The sequence below is a fragment of the Macaca nemestrina genome, chromosome 2 (genome assembly GCF_043159975.1).
Source record: "Macaca nemestrina isolate mMacNem1 chromosome 2, mMacNem.hap1, whole genome shotgun sequence".
NCBI lineage: Eukaryota > Metazoa > Chordata > Mammalia > Primates > Cercopithecidae > Macaca > Macaca nemestrina.
In genome coordinates, this window is record NC_092126.1 from 92,555,830 (window position 1) to 92,574,766 (window position 18,937).

Below are 18,937 nucleotides of genomic sequence, written 5' to 3' on the forward strand. Positions count from 1 at the left end.
AAGCTCCCTGAGGCCTTTCCAGAAGCAGATGCAACCATGCTTTCTGTACAGCCTGTAAAACTGTGAGCCAATTAAATCCCTCTTCTTATAAATTGCCCAGTCTCAGATATTTATTTATAGCAATGTGAGAATGGACTAATACAGTCACGTATTAAACTTTGCCCTTTTATAAAACTATAAACTTCTTGAGGGCAGGCATTAGAGTTTTGGATTTCAGCTCTTTCATTTCCTGTCTGCTTAATGATGACAAAGGGCTAGAAATTCCTTGGCATAACATAGGGGAAGGGACTCAAAAGACAGAAATGCTGAATTTGCTCCATAAGAGATATTTTCATTGTGCCTAGAATCTTTTTCTTTTCTTTTCTTTTCTTTTTTCTTCGTCGTGATAGTGTCTTGCTCTGTAGCCCAGGCTGGAGTTCAGTGGCACAACCTTGGCTCACTGCAACCTCTGCCTCCCAGGTTAAAGCTATTGTCGTGCCTCAGCCTCATAAGTAGCTGGGAGTACAGGCGCCTGCCACCATGCGTGGCTAATTTTTGTGTGTGTGTATTTTTTTTTTTTTTTTGAGATGAAGTCTCGCTCTGTTGCCCAGGCTGGCGTTCAGTGGCGCGATCTTGGCTCACTGCAACCTCCACCTCACGGGTTCAAGCGATTCTCCTGCCTCAGCCTCCTGAGTATATGGGACTACAGGTGCGTGCCACCATGCCTGGCTAATGTTTAGTATTTTTAGTAGAGACGGGGTTTCACCGTGTTAACCAGGCTGGTCTTGAAGTCCTGACCTCCGGTGATCCACCCGCCTCGGCCTCCCAAAGTGTTGGGATTACAGGTGTGAGCCACCACGCCCGGCCTGTGTGTGTATTTTTAGTAGAGATGCAGTTTCACCATTTTGGCCAGGTGGGTCTTGAACTCCTGACCTCAAGTGATCTGCCTGCCTCAGCCTCCCAAAGTGCTGGGATTAGAGGCATAAGCCACTGTGCCCAGCCTAGAATCTTTCAAAGGCAAGTTACTAATGATTCCAGCTAGTCCAGAATGCTGGTGACAGGATTTACCCATGTGGGCTTTCTGATCCCTGTGTGGATGGGGGGAAGTCCTGGGTGGACATTGTAGCTGGTAGTGATTTACTACCAGGAGGAAAGCTGGGGTGGTTATGATATTAGGCAGTGGTCTAAATGTGATTAAGAAATCTCAGGGAATGGCTCATTCACAGATAACTCTGGCTGTGGTTCATTATGGGGGTCCCAGGAATGTAAGCAGTGGGCATACCACTAAGATCTCATATCCCACCATTCCCCAAGCTCAGCAAGCAGACGTCTGAATCGAGCCACCATGCTAGATAGTCATGATCACAGCCAGGAGTTAGTTGGCACACCCAGAGTTCCTTGACTGAAGGAGAGGCAGTGTTCCTTGAGGAAAGATGCTGCAGAACTATCAAATATGGACAGTGCATAGCTGGGTGTGGTGATGTGTGCCGACAGTCCCAGCTACATGGGAGGCAGAGATGGGAGGGTCACTTGGGTCCAGGAGTTGGAGGCTGTGAATAGCCACTGCACTTCAGCCTGGGCAACATAGCGAGACTCCCATCTACAAAAATATATATGAGCAGTGTGAAACTTCCTCCTGCCCTTCTCTGCAGCCACTCCCCTAGTGACTGTGCTCTCCAATTATTTTACAGCAAAACTGGCTCAGAGCAAACCTGGAGCCAGTTGGAATGCCATTCCCATCTGCCAGCATGGAGGCGTATTGGGGGCTGAGTATATATGGGGTTCTGACCCTAGTTCATTTCGTGGTAGGCCCACTGGGTCCCTAAGCTCATCCTGTGACTGTACCACAGTTCCTGAAAGTATTGTTGGAATTCATAGCTGCAACAAACTCTAGAATCTTCACATTGGCTCCCTGACCTGTGAAGTAATTGCTACAGTAAGAAGGACCAAGAGGATGAACTGGAGTTCCCCTTCACTAACAAAATAGAAATATGAAACAATACTGTAATCCTAGTGGAACTGCAGGAATTTATGCCATTACCAAAGATCCAGAAGAAACAGACTTCGTGATTCTATTATATTCCCACCCTATATTTTGGCTTTAAATAGAATAGAGAATGATGATGGGTTATGGTAAAGTTAACAAGGTGGTGATTTCAATTTGGTTAATATCCTAGGGATGTCTCCTCACTGAAGCAAATTAATATATCTCCTGGCAGGCCTTCGGTTTGCCACTGCTCATCTGGTGAAAGCATTTTCCGCATTAGGAGAAGCAGGTTTGCCATTACCTGAGGGTATGCTGCACAACTTTACTGTCTTACTCAAGGTCAAGTTCATCATCTTCAGTGCTTTACCACTAAGAATGAGGAACTCAGCCAGGCACGGTGGCTCATGCCTGTAATCCCAGCACTTTGGGAGGCCGAGGTGGGAGGATCACTTGAGGTCACAGGTTCAAGACCAGCATGGCCAATATGTTGAAACTCCGTCTCTACTAAAAATACAAAAATTAGTTGGGCATGGTGGTGGGTGCCTGTAATCCCAGCTCCTTGGGAGGCTGAGGCAGGAGAATCACTTGAACCCGGGAGTTGGAGTTTGCAGTGAGCGGAGATCGCGCCATTGCACTCCAGCCTGGGTGACAGAGCAAGGCTCCATCTCACAAACAAAAACAAAACAGAAAAGAATGAGGAACTCTTTGGTGAGCTGCTTTGGATTTTGCAGGCAATATGTATCACATTTAAATAGCTTGCTTTGACCCATTTACTGGGAAATCTGAAAAGCAACCTTTGGTCCCATGGTTAATATTTTATTACTGTGTCCACACTGAGCTTCTGTACCTGAATGGAGGACAAGACTCCCTGTGTGTGCATGGAACTGGTGGTGGGCATGAGGAGGGCCTGAAAGACAATCTGACTGCCTCTGTATCTTGTGAGTCAGGCTCCTGGAAGGACTGTGGGGAGTCTTTCACAGCATGAAACCAGAAAATGTGAACAGACATCTCACATTTCCTCTTAAGCTGAATAAGAGCTTACCTCAACCTGATGTTAAGAGCTGCTCAAGGAGTTTGTTCATTCCTGTGAACCTAGGTGTAGCTAGGTGGCTCACTTATAAACCTAATAGCAGAAACCTGCTTACTTTTAAATAAACAGTGAAAGAGGGAAGCAGATAAGAAAGATGGCAGATGAAAATGAAAATTGATGTAATCAGTGGCAGTATATAAAGTTAACATTTCCCTCTTATTCACAAAAAGAGGTGGATACTCAGCTGGGTGTGACTGGCTCACACCTGTAATCCCAGCACTTTGGGAGGCCAAGGAGGGCAGATCACTTGAGCTCAGGAGTTCAAGATCAGCCTGGACAATATGGTGAAACCCAGTCTCTACTGAAAATACAAAAATTAGCCAGGCATGGTGGTGAGTGTCTGTAGTCCCAGCTACTTGGGGGACTGAGGTGGGAGGATTGCTTGAGCCCAGGAAGTCAAAGCTGTAGTAAGTCGAGATTGTGCCATGGTGCTCCACCCACGGTGACAGGGTGAGACCCTGTCTCAGAAAAAAAAAAAAAGAAAACAAACAAACAAAAAAGACTGGGCGTGGTGGCTCACGCCTGTAATCCCAGCACTTTGGGAGGCTGAGGTGGGCAGGTCACTTGAGGTCAGGAGTTCGAAACCAGCCTGGTCAACATGGTGAAACCCCGTCTGTACTAAAAGTATAAAAAAGTTAGCCTTGTGTGGTGGGGTGTGCCTGTAATCTCAACTACTTGGGAGGCTGAGGCAGGAAAATTGCTTGAACCTGGGAAGCGGAGGCTGCAGGGAGCCGAGATCGTGCCACTGTACTCCAGCCTGGGCGACAGAGCAAGACTCTGTCTCAACAACAACAAAAAAAGTGGATACTTAACGCAAAAGACTAAGTTGAAAAATAAAAGCACAAAGAAAAAACCAACAACAAAAATAATTTTATCACCTGGAGATAACCACCGCTAGCACACAGCCTATTCTAATCTAGTCTTTTTTCTGTGCTATAAATATGACATGTGTTTATGTATTTAAGCAGATAATAGTGTATATGTTTATTTATAGTCTGTTTTTGAAGTTTTTATCATGGTTATCATCTTTCCATATCAATACTTTTCTTTTTTTTGGACAGAATCTTGCTCTGTTGTCCATGCTGGAGTGCAGTGGTGTGATATCTACCTTCTGGGTTCAAGCAATTCTCTTGCCTCAGCCTTCTGAGTAGCTGGGAATACAGGTGTGTGCCACCACGTCTGGCCAATTTTTAAAAATATTTTTAGTAGAAATGGGGTTTCACCGTGTTGGCCAGGCTGGTCTTGAACTCTTAACCTCAGGTAATCCACCCGCCTCAGTCTCCCAAAGTGCTGGATTACAGGTGTGAGCCACCACGTGGCCGTCAATAAATATTCTCATGCCATATGATTTTTATGGCTACTCAGAATTCTCTCAAACAGAAAATCGCATACATTTCTTAACCAGTGCCTTAGTGTTCTACACTTAGTAACCAGTGCTTCTTGCACTGGTTATTATAGAAAATTTTGTGGGTATGCCTCCATAGTGAGTCTCATCATATATGGCTTCATAGGATCCCTGCATGTTATTGGAAGACATCTGAGATCAAGAGTTATTGTATGTATTAAAATAATTAAGATTTTGTTCTCTGTAGATTTTCTCAATTCCCCTTTTTGACATTAGTCATAGTAACTAATATTTACATCACATTTTAATGTAACCTCTGTCAGTTCTTGGAATAACATTTGTGCAACAATTAATTTTCCTAAAAGACACAATGCAGACTGCAAAACAATTTTATTACAATGTCACTGATGTGAGTCATTCATTTGGGAGATACTTATTGAGTGCCTGAAATAAAACTGTCTGGGCTGGCAATATCTACAAACACTGAGCTTCCATAATGTACAAGGACATAGGCCGGCAATATTCCACAAACACTGAGGCAATATTCTACAAACACTGAGCTTCCATAATGTACAAGGATATAGGCCGGCAATATTCTACAAACAGTGAGCGTCCATAATGTACAAGGATATAGGCCGGCAATATTCTACAAACACTGAGGCAATATTCTACAAACACTGAGCTTCCATAATGTACAAGGATACTAAGAAATATAACTTCTTTTAAAGGATTTGCTTTCTACATACAGATGTAAGAAACAGAACCAAGACTAATTAAATAACAGTACAACAGAGGTCATAAGGCAGTTTCCAATGATGAATACAACAGGCAATGGGGGCTGTAATTGTTTTAAGATTGATCCCTATGGATGGGAACAGTTAGAAAAAGCTTCATGGAGAAAACACTAGATCTCTTTTTTTTTTTTTTTTTTGAGATGGAGTCTCACTCTGTTGCCCAGACTGGAGGGCAGTGGTGTGATCTTGGCTCACTGCAACCTCTGCCTCCTGGGTTGAAGCAAATCTCCTGCCTCAAACTCCCGAGTAGGTGGGATTACAGGCGCGCGCCACCATGTCCGGCTAATTTTTTGTATTTTTAGTAGAAACGGGGTTTCACCATGCTGGCCAGGCTGGTCTCAAACTCCTGACCTCATGATCTGCCTGCCTCAGCCTCTCAGAGTGCTGGGATTACAGGAGAGAGCCACCGTGCCTGGCCAGAAAACACTAAATCTTAAAAGGATTGAAAAGATAGAAATAAAAGGGGAGAGCTTTCATAAAGGCTATGGAAGAGTAAGCTAAGCTCACAAGATGTGTAAGAGTGGGAGGCACAGTCTGAAAGACGGATCATTGCTGGGTGTAAGAGGCGCTTGAATGCCTCCGTCTATCTTTCAGTCTATCATAGCCTGGGCTCCACCCTGGATCGTGAGAGGAGAATTTGGAGCAGTAGAGTGACTTGGGGGCCTGACACCCTGATGTGGCAAAAGTCAGTTCATAGTCTTCATGTCTCCTAAAACCTCTGTAGTAAGACTTTGAATTTATGTTGGAAAATTGTTTACCCATTATCTTCTTTCCTTTTGCTCATTGACTGGGATTCACATACAGAAACTAGCCTCGTAGTAAAATAGTTGTAAATTCATATGTAGGCTGGGCACAGTGGCTCACACCTGTAATTCCAGCAGTTTGTGAGACTAAGGTGAGAGGATCACATGAGCCCAGGAGTTCAGAACCAGCCTGGACAACACAGCAAGACTCTGGTTCTAAAAAAAGAAAAAAATTAGCCTGGCACAGTGGTGTCAACTGTAGTCCCAGTTGCTGAGGAGGTCGAGACGGGAAGATCACTGGAACCTGGAAGCCCAGGAGTTTGAGGCTGCAGTGAGGTCTGATTGTGCCACTGTGATATATAGCCTGGGCAACAGAGTGAGATCCTATCTCTGAAAAAAAAATTCATATGTAGAATCTGCAAAATTAAGTTTAAATATTCCAGTAATTGAACCAGATGTTTTCCTAAAACGTCATGATTAAGACAGTGGTCACACTGCAGTGAAACTTCTTTTACTAACATTTTTGTCTTGATAACTTTTTTTTTTTATTTTGAGATGGAGTCTCGCTCCATCACCCAGGCTGGAGTGCAGTGGCACGATCATGGCTCACTGCAACCTCTGCCTCCAGGGTTCAAGCAATTCTTCTGTCTCAGTCTCCTGAGTAGCTGGGACTACACTACAAGCACCTGCCACCATGCCTGGCTAATTTTTGTATTTTTAGTAGAGATGGGTTTTCACCTTGTTGATCAGGCTGGTCTCGAACTCCTGACCTCAGGTGATCCGCACATCTCAGCCTCCCAAAGTGCTGGATTACAGGCATGAGCCACCGCGCCCAAATAATAACTTTTTATATTACAAAACAAATGTGATATCATTGGAAACATTTTGAAAATAGAAACAAAATCTTATAACCTAATCCCAAACATATTTAAATTTTCCAGTCTTGTCAAAATGGATATTTATTTTTACCCAGTTGCAATAATGTTATATAAGCATAGCAAGCATGTTAAGCAGCATTCTATAAACGCATTAAATCAATCATTTTCATAATTATCATTTTAAGTTTGTATAAGCATCTTTGAGTAGATGTGTCTACTTTAATAATTTCTCTATGTTTAGATGTTTTCTATTTTTCCCTGGTTTGAGTAGAACTTTCCATCTGGTGTGCCATTGGCATTCTGGTACACAGAGATGGGATTCAGGTGTGGTGTCTCCTCAGTGCTCTGAGAGGCCATGGGTGGGACCTACGGTGATCAGAGTCCTCATATTAGTAGGTTCTGGCTGCAAGATGCATCCTTGACTGATTGTTTCAGTGGGTTGTACAAATATCATTTTCAATGTGTGCCATTATATGAAAAAAGTTGGAATGCATTGCAACTTCAATTTCTATTACTATTACTAGTCACTGAACTTGTAGTGCTTTTACAATTGAGTTTTAATTAATTTTTTATAGTTTAATATATTTTAATAGCAAACTTACAGGAACGGCACAGAAGACAGACAACATTAAAAACTTGGGCTGGTTGTGGTGGCTCATGACTGTAATCCTAGCACTTTGGGAGGCCGAGATGGGTGGATCACAAAGTCAGGAGTTCAAGACAAGCTTGGCCAAGATGGTGAAACCCTGTCTCTACTAAAAATACAAAAATTAGCCGGACATGATGGCGGGCTCCTATAATCCCAGCTACTCAGTAGGCTGAGGCAGAAAATTGCTTGAACTCGGGAGGCGGAGGTTGCAGTGAGCTGAGATCACACCACTGCCCTCCAGCCAGGGTGACAGAGTGAGACTCTGTCTCAAAAACAAAAGCAAACAAACAAACAAACAGAAAACAACCAAAAAATGTACTTGCATGTAGGACAACTCAGAAAGTATAGTGAATGAACGGAATCTACTGTATGATAAAAATGCTACAAACACCATTTAGTTGCTGTCAATAAGAAATTTTAGTTGTTTTAAAAAAATCCAAATGCAGGCATTATCACAAAAATTTAACAGGTTTATTAAAATTATTTTAAAGTTGCACTGCTGAAACTTGTTCACTGAAACATTTTGACTCGCATTAATGCTTTATGTCCCCGCATTTATATTAAAAATTCACACACAAATGAAAATGGAAAAACTGCCAATACCTGATTTCTGTCCCCTTTTCCACTCGCAATCATATGTACTTAGGTACCTTTTAACCCCATGGAAAAAAAAAATCTAATGTTCAGAACTACCAATAATAGGAGGAAGAGAATTTTTTGTGTGTGTGTGTTTGCTTTTTTTTTCAGAATAAAGTGTTTCCCATCATAGTGGATTTTTTTTTTTTTTTTTTTTTCCTGAGACAGGGTTTCGCTCTTCTTGCCCAGGCTGGAGTGCAACGATGCAGTCTCGGCTCACTGCAACCTCTGCCTCCCAGGTTCAAGCGATTCTCCTGCCTCAACCTCCTGAGTAGCTGGGACTACAGGCATGCGCCACCACACCGGGCTAATTTTCTATTTTAGTAGAGATGGGGTTTCTCCATGTTGGTCAGGCTGGTCTTGAACTCCCGACCTCAGGTGATCCGCCCGCCTTGGCCTCCCAAAGTGTTAGGATTACAGGCATGAGCCACCGTGCCCAGCATAGTGGATTCTTAAGCACATTTTCCACGTACGTGGTGTGTTAGCTGGATGTCTTTCGGCATAATTGTTACATGTTTGGCACGGATAGCACACAGGTTGGTGTCTTCAAAAAGGCCAACCAGATAGGCCTCACTTGCCTCCTGCAAAGCACCAACAGCTGCACTCTGGAAGTGCATATCTGTTTTAAAGTCCTGAGCAATATCTCGCACCAGACACTGGAAGGGAAGTTTGCGAATCAGAAGTTCAGAGGACTTCTGATAACGTCTAATTTCACCGAGTGCCACAGTGCCACAGTACCAGTACCAGGTCTGTAATGATGAGGTTTCTTCACTTGTCCAGTAGAGGGCGCACGCTTGTGGCGTTTGTAGCTAGTTGCTTCCTGGGTTTTTTCTTTTTGGATATGGAATCTCTGTCGCCCAGGCTGGAGTGCAGTGGCGCGATCGTGGCTCACTGCAACCTCCGCCCCCCAGGTTCAAGCTATTCTCCTGCCTCAGCCTCCCCAGTAGCTGGGATTACAGGCGCCTGCCACGGCGCCCGGCTATTTTTTTTTTGTATTTTTACTAGGGACGAGGTTTCACTATCTTGGCCAGGCTGGTCTTGAACTCCTGACCTCGTGATCCACCCGCCTCGGCCTCCCAGAGTGCTGGGATTGCTTCCTGGGTTCTTTACCACCAATTGATTTTTGGGCAGTCAGCTTTGTACCAGCCCTGGTATAGAGATCTCCTTACTTAGACCCCTTCTTCTGCTGGAGTGTGGCGAGTTATAGGCAGCGCTCGTGTTGGAGACCGACGGCTGAGTTTTAATTAATTTTTAAAGCAATACTTGAGGCTGGGCGTGGTGGCTCACGCCTGTAATCCCAGCACTTTGAGAGGCCGAGGTGGGTGGATCACCTGAGGTCAGGAGTTCAAGACCAGACTGGCCAACGTGATGAAACCCCGTCTCTAACAAAAATAAATAAAAAATAAAAAATTAGCTGGGTGTGGTGGCGTGCATCTGCGGTCCCAGTTACTTGGAAGGCTGAGGCGGGAGAATCGCGTCAACCCAGAAGGCGGAGGTTGCAGTGAGCTGAGATCCCGCTGTTGCAGTCCAGCCTGGGCGACAGAGGGAGACTCCATCTCAAAAAAGAAAGGGGGGGTGGGGGGGGAAAGCAATGCTTGCACATAATACAAATGGAATCATACAGAAAGCTAAAAAGTGGTAGTATAGTAATCTGTTTTCACGCTGCTGACAAAGGCATAGCTGAGACCCGGCAATTTACAAAATAAAGTTTTATTTGGACTTACAGTTCCACGTGGCTGGGGAGACTTCACAATCATGGTGGAAGGTGAAAGGGAGGTCTCACACAGAGGCAGACAACAGGAGAGAGCTCGTGCAGGAAGACTCCTGTTTGTAAAACCATGAGCTCTTGTGAGGCTTATTCATTATCACAAGAACAGCAAGGGAAAGACCTGCCCACATGATTCAATTACCTCTTACTGGGTCTCTCCCACAACACGTGGGAATTCAAGATGAGATTTGGGTGGGGACACAGCCTAACCATATCAGTTAGTAAGTTCTCCTTTAACCTCAGGCTTTGTGTTCTTCTCCACAGATCCTTACTGTCACTAGTTTCTTGTGTATTGCTCTAGAGACATCCTAAAGCCAAACAAGTGGGCATGCATACACATATGTATATCTTAAAGGGCTACATTAAAAATATTTCCCACAGGTACAACCAACTGGAAGGAAGGCCCATGGTACATACGACGTGCCAAAGTGCCCATTGCATATTATCAGCCTTGCATGTATTCCTTGCTTTTATATACTAGTTTGCTTAAATTGCTTTTTTTCATCTAGTAATAATCTGGAGATTGTTCCACATCAGCACATGTAGAGCAACTTCATTCTTTTCAATGGTCCTGTATTATAACCACTTTCTACAGAAGGATCTTTAGGTTTTCCCCAGACGTTTGTTACTCGAAACAGTGCTCTAACAAATATCTTTACATAGCCTGAATTTATCTGTTGCATAAATGTCTAGACAAGGAAATGCTGGGGAAAACAGTATGCACATATAAAGTTATGACTGGTATTATTACATTTCCTTCCAAAGAGGTTTATCGTTTTTATCCCCACCAACAATGTGCATGAGGGTCTATTTCCCAAACCCATGCTAACTCAATATATCTTTATCAGCCCAACGGATGAAAAACAGTGTCTCACTGATTTAATTTGCATTTAATCTAAGATTAAATTTTTAAGTTTTGTAAAACCAAGTCTATCTCTGTAATTGGAGAAAACATCATCCATGAACCTGAAAGGTAATAAGCTGATGAGACTAAATTCAAAGCAAAAGCTCTCTGAGAGTATCTGCCCCAATGATGAAGATGACAATAGTGTCTGATTTTTTGCTCAGTGCCACCTCCTCCGTTTCCAACAGATAGCATTTGGGAGTGATGAGTTATAAGAAAGTGTGGTGCGCTCCAAGCTTGCTTGAGGGTATGGAAATCTCGAGACAGGTCTGGAGAACCAGGGAGAGTTAACAGATAAATAATGTAAGAAAAAAAAAAAAAAAAAAAAAGAACTTAAGGACTGTCTGATCTGGGAGAAGTTTACAAAAATTAGCGTTTTGGTTCACTATTTCTCGCTCTTTCGGCGTTTCATTAACTGGATACCCTGCTATGAATATATATATTGGGTGTAGTTAAGAGAACCTCTATGTCACTAAAACCGTCTTATGAGTTTTTTGGAGAAAATGAGAGTACGCTGGGAGACATGCTCTGCTTGCAAATGATCAACCCCCCAGCCCAATCCCATTCATCATTGATTTTGAGGAACTGATGAGTAAGACAGGAATATGTATGTTTGCCTACAAAATCCTCAAATCAGGCCACTGAATGTTCGACATGGGAACTTTGAATCACATAGAAGATACTCCAAAGGCCGAGAAAAATAGAAAGCCTCCCGACGCCCTGAAAAAATCTTGACCATCCCTGACTTCCTCCAATAAGAAAACCTATATTATTATTATACACACGCACACACACCCTCTATCCTCACTCGATCTTGTTCTATTCTATTTTTGAGCTTTGGATGTTAAAGTAAGGAACGAAGCTTAGTGGGGAAACACCGAAGTGCATGGCGCAAATTTAGATTTAAGCCTCACGTTAGATTCCAGATTTGCACATCGAGTCCTGCCCCTACCCAATCCGGGGACGTCACCGCTCTAGTCTTTGGCTGTTTTAAAAGCAAGCGGTTTTTAAAACCCCCAATCCTCCTCTTTGTGTTTGCCTCCTCGGAGTTGCCCCTCTGCAAGCCAAGAGTTCGGGATAGAAAACACCTACGTGGTGTTTTCCCGGGGCTCTCCCGCGCCGCAGTCGGCCGCCAGCCCGCTCGGGCTCCCGCGCCGACGCCTCAGGGGCTCGCCCTCCGACCCCGCCGCCGAGCCCGGCCCGCTCGCAGGGCCCCTCTCCAGCTCCCCCTCCCCGGCGCGCTGCGGCTGGCGCTCCCCAGCCCCGCCTGACGCTGCAGCTGGGCCGGAGACTCGCCATTGGATTAAAAATAGCAGCGTCGCCCGCCCGCCCCGAGCCCCCGGTGCCCGCTCCCGCCCTGCGGCCCGCTCTCCCCGCCCGCCCCGGCTCGCCCGGCTGCGGTCGCCCGCGCAGCCAGCCCGTCCGCCCGCTCGCTGGCGCCACCGCCGCCGGCGGACAGCGCGCTCCGGCTCCGGCTCGGCTCGCTCGGCTCCTGTGCGTGCCGAGGCCATGCAGCGCCGGGGCGCCCTGTTCGGCATGCCGGGCGGCAGCGGAGGCCGGAAGATGGCTGCAGGAGACATCGGCGAGCTGCTGGTGCCCCACATGCCCACGATCCGCGTGCCCAGGTCCGGCGACAGGGTCTACAAGAATGAGTGCGCCTTCTCCTACGACTCCCCCGTAAGTGAGGCGCCTCGGGGGAGGGTCGCGGGGCCGGCGGCCTGCGGCACGTGAAGCCGGGGGAGAAGATGCGCAGTGCCGGCCGGGGACCTCTTCTCTTTCTCTGGGCGGCAGAATTGGCTCAGGAGCACTGCAGTTCGGCAGACAGTGAGCGCCCCAGGGCTGCTGCAGCCAAGGACTGGTGGCTTTGCTCCTCCAGCCTCCCCAGGCTGGAAGGGCCCAATTCCCAGCAGCTTGCACACAGCCCCGCCGCCGTTTAAAGATAGATGAGGTCCAAGAGTTCCCTGTTCCGAACTGCACGTTGCAGATCGTTTGCGTCCTCCCCGGGGCAGAGCGCAGGGCGGGTAGGTGGACAGGATGATTCCCCCACACCCCCGGACACACAGCCCTTCCTTTTCTGCGACCACTTGCTTTGCTCAGGGATCCCCACTCCTGGACAATTCTGATTTGCTCTCTGAGCTTTTCTTCCACCACTTCCCATTTCACCCTACTCCTTTTCTTGCCTTTAGAATGTCAGGGCCGGGCGCGGTGGCTCACGTCTGTAATACCAGCACTTTAAGAGGCGGAGGCGGGCGGATCGCCTGAGGTCAGGAGTTCGAGACCAGCCTGGCTAATATGGCGAAACCCCGTCTCTACTTAAAAACCCCCAAAAATTAGCCGGGTGTGGTGGCGGGCGCCTGTAGTCCCAGCTACTCGGGAGGCTGAGGCTTGAGAATCGTTTGAACCGGGAAGGAGGAGGCTGTAGTGAGCCGAGATCGCGCCACTGTCCTCCAGCCTGGGCGACAGAGCGAGACTCCATCTCAAAAAAAAAAAAAAAAAGAAAAAAAGAAAAAGGAAAAGAAAAAAAAGGCAGACGAAACCTTCCGGTGCCTCCAATCGGGCAGCAGAAATAGGGGATCTACTGGATTGTGATGGTTTTCTTAAGCCTTTCCCCCTTACCCTTCTAAATGAGTCACTTGGACTGACATGCTCAAGTATAAATTATTAAAAGTTCAATCCCGAGTCGTGACCTCGGAGAATGGAGGAGGAAGCTGAGAGGGATCGCCGCCTTCTACCCGGGGCGGTTGGTGGTGGTTTTCACCTGGTTCTATGTGAAAGTGTGAGAAGCAGCAGGAGGGTGAATGTCCCTTTCAAAAGTCAAAATAGGCTTCTAAGTGACTCAGCTGTCTGGCGTTTATCATGTCTTTTTGAGGACCAAGTTATTTTTATCCACCCACTTTAGATCTCATATGTCACCCGGCAGATCTCAATGCATTGGAAGGCGCATGGATTGGATGGACGGAGGCAGGTCTTGCAATTGTCCAATACCTTTGATTCATAGTATGTGGAGTATTGTCAGAGGGGAAAAGAAAAGTCCAAATGAGCGGCAACATTTCCAAAGTTTCCTTTATTATCTGTGGGTTGATTTTGGCTGGCTGCAAAGCATTTTTGCTCGATACACATTGGAGTATCAGAGTTAGTATCCTCTCTGTGACATTAGTTTTTTTATTTATGGTAATTACATATCATTTAAGGGATAAAACCTAACTTTTTGACTGCTTACTTTTTTTTATTTCGAAAAGATCCAGAGTGGAATGTGAGAATCGGCAGTCCTTTCTTAGTATGTTATCCATAAATTATTTGAAAATGCCATTTTCAGATTGTATGGCCAGTGTTGGGCAGTTCCTAAAGTTGGAGAGGGATGATAGTGGTAACTAACCTAAGCAATTGACAGACTGTTACCTCCACGAGGAAGAAAGTGGCTTAAGTCTTTTAGGATAGCATGACATGGAAAGTGGGGTCAAATGACTTTCCCCATGTTTGATTTGGGCTCTTCTTCAAATTCTGTTTACAAACTTTGCTCTTGGAAGTTTTTGCTGCATAATGTAGTGGATAGCAGGTGTGGAAAAAAAGGCTGATTTTTAAAATTCACTTCCACAAATAGTTATTGGGAGCTTACTGTGTGTGTTTCTAGAATGTTACTATTCTAGAAACATCTCGTCCAGTGTAGACTGATGATTTCAGTCACATCATAGCAGTTCCTTGTGGGAGACTGGGATTAATTTACAAGGCTGATGAATCAGTATATTTCATTATCTATGTTTCGGGGAGGAAGGGAAGGAAGGTTTGATAATATTTATCTTAAAGCACAGTGCTTGATAATGAGAAGTTTTTTTTTTGTTTTTTTTTTTGAGATGGATTTTTGCTCTTGTTGCCCAGGCTGAAGTGCAATGGCATGATCTCAGCTCACTGCAACCTCCGCCTCCTGGAGTCAAGCGATTCTCCTGCCTCAGCCTCCCAAGTAGTTGGGATTACAGGCGTGTGCCACCACACCAGGCTAGTTTTGTATTTTTAGTAAAGACAGGGTTTCGCCATGTTGGTTAGGCTGGTCTCGAACTTCTTACCTCAAGTGATCCACTCACTTTGGCCTCCCAAAGTACTGGTATTACAGGCATGAGCCACTGCAACCAGCCAGTATTTTGTTATGGTATGTAACACTACACTGTGAGTCCAATAAGGGTTTCTTCAGCACCTACTATGTGCCATCTCATACATGCATGACTGTAAGGACCGTAGAGAGCAAAATCCATTAGTGCTAAACACACCAGAAACTTTAATCCACAAGCGCCATGGGATGTCTTAGGGAAAAGGCCAAAACCAGCTGAGTGGAAAAAAAAATCATCCCTGCATTGGTTACTTTTGAAAAAGGTTATGTACAAAGATGGCTAGAAAATAAGGGAGATCAATATTCCAGGCCAGGGAAATTATGTGTGCAAAGGAGATATAAAGTGTGAATATTTCCCACTAATTTGCCTGAAATGTATTTGGAATAAAAAGATACATTTGGCAAGCAGCAAGAAGTGAGGTAGAACCAAGTAGAGAGTAGACGATGGGGGCCTTGAATCTGGAAAACATTTGGTCTTGATTTTATATGGTCAGTTACGGAAAGCTATTCTTGGTCATGTGATTTAAAATGATGTTGGAGAAAGACTGTGAATCAACAAATCTTTGTGATGTACCTACCCTGTCTGAGGCACTGTCTGTAGACCTTTGCCATTCTTCACCTTTGCGGGATATGAGTAGTGTATTAGTATCTCTATTCTCTTCTTCCTACCTCCTAGGGCTTAACACATAGCAGCTGCTCAATAACAACTATTTTGGGATGAGCGAGAATTTGTTTTTCACCTACATCTTTGATTTCATCCTGGGCCCACCCTCCCACCTTGACGTGTAGGTTCACCTCTCCATGGTTTGGTTCATTGTGCAAGGTCTGTAATGTACCTTCCCAGTGGAGCTTCTTTACAAGACTGAATTCAAGTGGTTCTGGCTCTATGAATCATTTCCATATTGCCTCCCACTAGACCCCGTAAGCACTCCTGTCTAACCCCCAGCGACATGTTCACGTGCTTGTCTCTGCCTTTGAGTGTGACCTTCCTGGAGAGTGGGGACTTTGTGTTATTCCCAGCAGCTGGTCTAGCATCTGGTATATATACCACGAACTCAGTGAATGCTTTGGAAATATATGAATTCCATGGAGTTACAGGCTCTGCACATGGTGAGGGTAAAACATATGGGAAATGTTGAGAAAGGAATCAGGGGGATTATCACATAGAATGTGATGACTTCATTGTGGGGGGCAAATGTGAAGGAGAGAGCCCAGACTGGCAGTGTTTGAATCCTATCTCTGTCACCCAGTGTGTAACTTCTCTGAGCCCCAGTTTCTCCATCTGTAAAATGGAGACAATAACAACCTATCTCAAAAGGTTGTTTTGTGGATTAAATAAATTAATACATAAAGTGTGTCTGACCAATTAGTAATCACATTCACATTTGCTTTAAAAAAGGAGGAAAGGCCAGGTGAGGTGGCTCACACCTGTAATCCCAGCACTTTGGGAGGCCAAGGCAGGTGGATCACCTGAGGTCAGGAGTTCGAGACCAGCCTGGCCAACGTGGTAAAACCCCGTCTCTCCTAAAAACACAAAAATTAGCTGGGCATGGTGGTGCACACCTGTAATCCCAGCTACTGGGGAGTAGGGGTTGGGGGGGTGCTGAGGCAGGAGAATTGCTTGAACTCCAGAGGTGGAGGTTGCAGTGAGCCGAGACTGCGCCACTGCACTCCAGCCTGGGCAACAGAGCGAGACTCCATCTCAAAAAAAAAAAAAAAAAAAATAAAAAATAAAAAAGGAGGAAAGAGAGAAGAATAGAAGGAAGTAAAAAGAAAGCAAAATAGTCAGTCATGACCGGGTGTGGTGGCTCATGCCTGTAATCCTAGCACTTTGGGAGGCTGAGGCAGACAGATCACGACATCAAGAGATCGAGACCATCCTGGCCAACGTGGTGAAACTCCATCTCTACTAAAAAAAATACAAAAATTCTAAAATTATCTATTAGAACTCTGTCTAAAAAAAAAAAAAAAAAAGAGAGAGAGAAAGAAAAAGAGTTAATCACAAATTGTAAGCCCGAGAGTCTGGTTGTCAGAGGTTATGTAGGAGGTTTTGTGTGCTTAAGTGGAGGAGGGATGTCTTGGTTCACACTTCTGCTTGTAAGCCTCCCTGGACCAGCATGGAAATCTCCTCTCATCTCTTTGGTTGTTGAGCTGCTCATTTATCTGGATGTACTTTGGTCCTGTGTCTCTTCAGTTTCTAGGTGGTCAATTCCAGTGAGGCGAGTCTGGCTTGTCCATGTGTAAGACTCATTTCCTTTTCTTTCTCAGCCTCCCAAGTGGCTGGGATTACAGATGCCTGCGATCGCGCCTGGCTACTTTTTTGTATTTTTAGTAGAGATAGGATTTCACTATGTTGGCCAGGCTGGTCTTGAACTCCTGACCTCGTGATCCACCCACCTTGGCCTCCCAAAGTGCTGGGATTACAGGTGGGAGCCACCGCACCAGGCCAACTCATTTCCTTTTCTAAGACCACCTTCCTCTTGTGATCATTTTTCTGGGCTCTCTCTCAACCTTCACCTTCTGCTTCAGACTTCATCCTTTCCTTTGAATGCCTGCATTACGTAGTCTGTGTCATGCAGCGCAACGGCTCTAGTCTGTCCTCATGGTTTGCTCTCTTGTGCTAATTTTGCCCCCCTGCCCACTTGCATTGTAAGTGGAGCTGTTTACGCCTTCTCTTAGCTTGGGTCATCTGAAAATGGGGAGGCTTAGACAAGGCAGTTTATTTTGGAAAGTTATCCCAGGGAACAGAAGTGGAATTATGAGCAAGAGAATAGTGACAAAGAGAAAGAAAGAAAGTCATTCTGAGAATGAGTATGGAACTGGCTTCCACAGGGGGCAGCTAGAGCTAAACCTCACTGAGGACTCCCTGGGTAACTGCAGAGTGTGCCTCAGAATTGTCCACTTGAGATGGAGCAGAGGGGAGTACAGTATTTATCCACTGACTCCCATCCCCCATTGGTCAAGGTTTGTTCTAGGGGTGGAGAAGCCCTCACTCTTCCAAGTCTGTATTTGTAGGCACTGAGTCTGCAAATGGGAAGTATTTTGACAGGCTGAGCAGGACCAGCAGCAGCTGAGAAGCAAGAGGTCCTCAGTGCAGCTGAGGCTAAGACTGTTGGGCCGCACCTGCATGACAATCAGCTGCCCACAGTGGCTGAACCAAAAAGGTGACTGGAGGGGATATGAGACTCAGCATAAATGGTTGCCCCTTACCCCCACCTCTTCTTCCCTTCTCGCATCAGGACTGGTTTGTAAGAAGGAACTTTTTTCCCATTTTTGGAAGTTCTGAGATGGCTCAGTAATATTGAGATGTCACTGTTGGTTCTTTGTCTTCTTGGGAGTCTTTGGAAAACTCTGATGACAGGGACCTGGTGGGAGTGGCTGGTTTAGATATCCACCAGGAAAGACTTTGAGATCTCCATCTACTTGTGGGAACACTTCATGTTAGGGGCTCAGTGAATCTTTCTTTCTGTCCTTTCTTCCACAAATATTTATTGATGTGCCTGGTATTCTTTCAGGCATTGCCAGTAATAATAATGACATCTCACATGTATGTAGAGCAGTTTTCAAACTGTGCTCCCTGAACCAGCAGCACTAGCATGTCTTGGGAACTGCTAATTCTTGGGTCCCACCCCAGACCTTCTGAAACAGATTATCTGGGGGTGGGGGTGTAGCAGTCTGTGTGTTAATAAGCAATTTGGGTGATTCTGAAACATGCCAAAGTTTGAGACCTAGTGATAGGGCACTTACTAGGTGCCATGCATCATTCCAAGCCTTCTCATTATTGCATATATTATTATACGTATATGAACTCATTATTTAATCATCACAACAAACCTATGTTTTATACTGTTACCATTTTGCAGATGAGGAAACTCAAGTACAAAGATCACATAGAGAGCAAGTGGTAGAGCTGGGATATGAATCCGGATTGTCTGACTCTAGAATCTGTTTAAAACCATTTTGGCTAGGTGTGGTGGCTCACACCTATAATCCCAGCACTTTGGGAGGTGGAGGCGGGAGGATCACCTGAGGTCAGGAGTTTGAGATTAGCCTTGCCAACAT

General features: G+C 45.3%; 2 protein-coding genes across 2 annotated transcripts in view; one reads left to right on the forward strand and one right to left on the reverse strand.

Annotated features, from left to right (window-relative positions):
• Positions 1–4,787: 4,787 nt before the first annotated feature.
• On the reverse strand, positions 4,788–12,284 carry LOC105489964 (uncharacterized). The gene is made up of 3 exons (XM_071090006.1): positions 11,866–12,284; positions 9,826–9,925; positions 4,788–7,182 (listed from the first exon to the last, which is right to left on the reverse strand). The coding sequence occupies exons 1-3, from the start codon at positions 12,282–12,284 to the stop codon at positions 7,054–7,056; spliced, it is 648 nt and encodes a 215-aa protein (XP_070946107.1). The 3' UTR covers positions 4,788–7,053.
• The window catches only part of LOC105489963 (ubiquitin specific peptidase 13), a 130,402-nt gene continuing 123,564 nt past the window's right edge, over positions 12,100–18,937 (forward strand). The window contains exon 1 of the mRNA XM_011755135.3: positions 12,100–12,450. Coding sequence (XP_011753437.1) covers positions 12,283–12,450 — 168 coding nt within the window. The 5' untranslated portion in view covers positions 12,100–12,282. The remainder of the gene's footprint in view (positions 12,451–18,937) is intronic.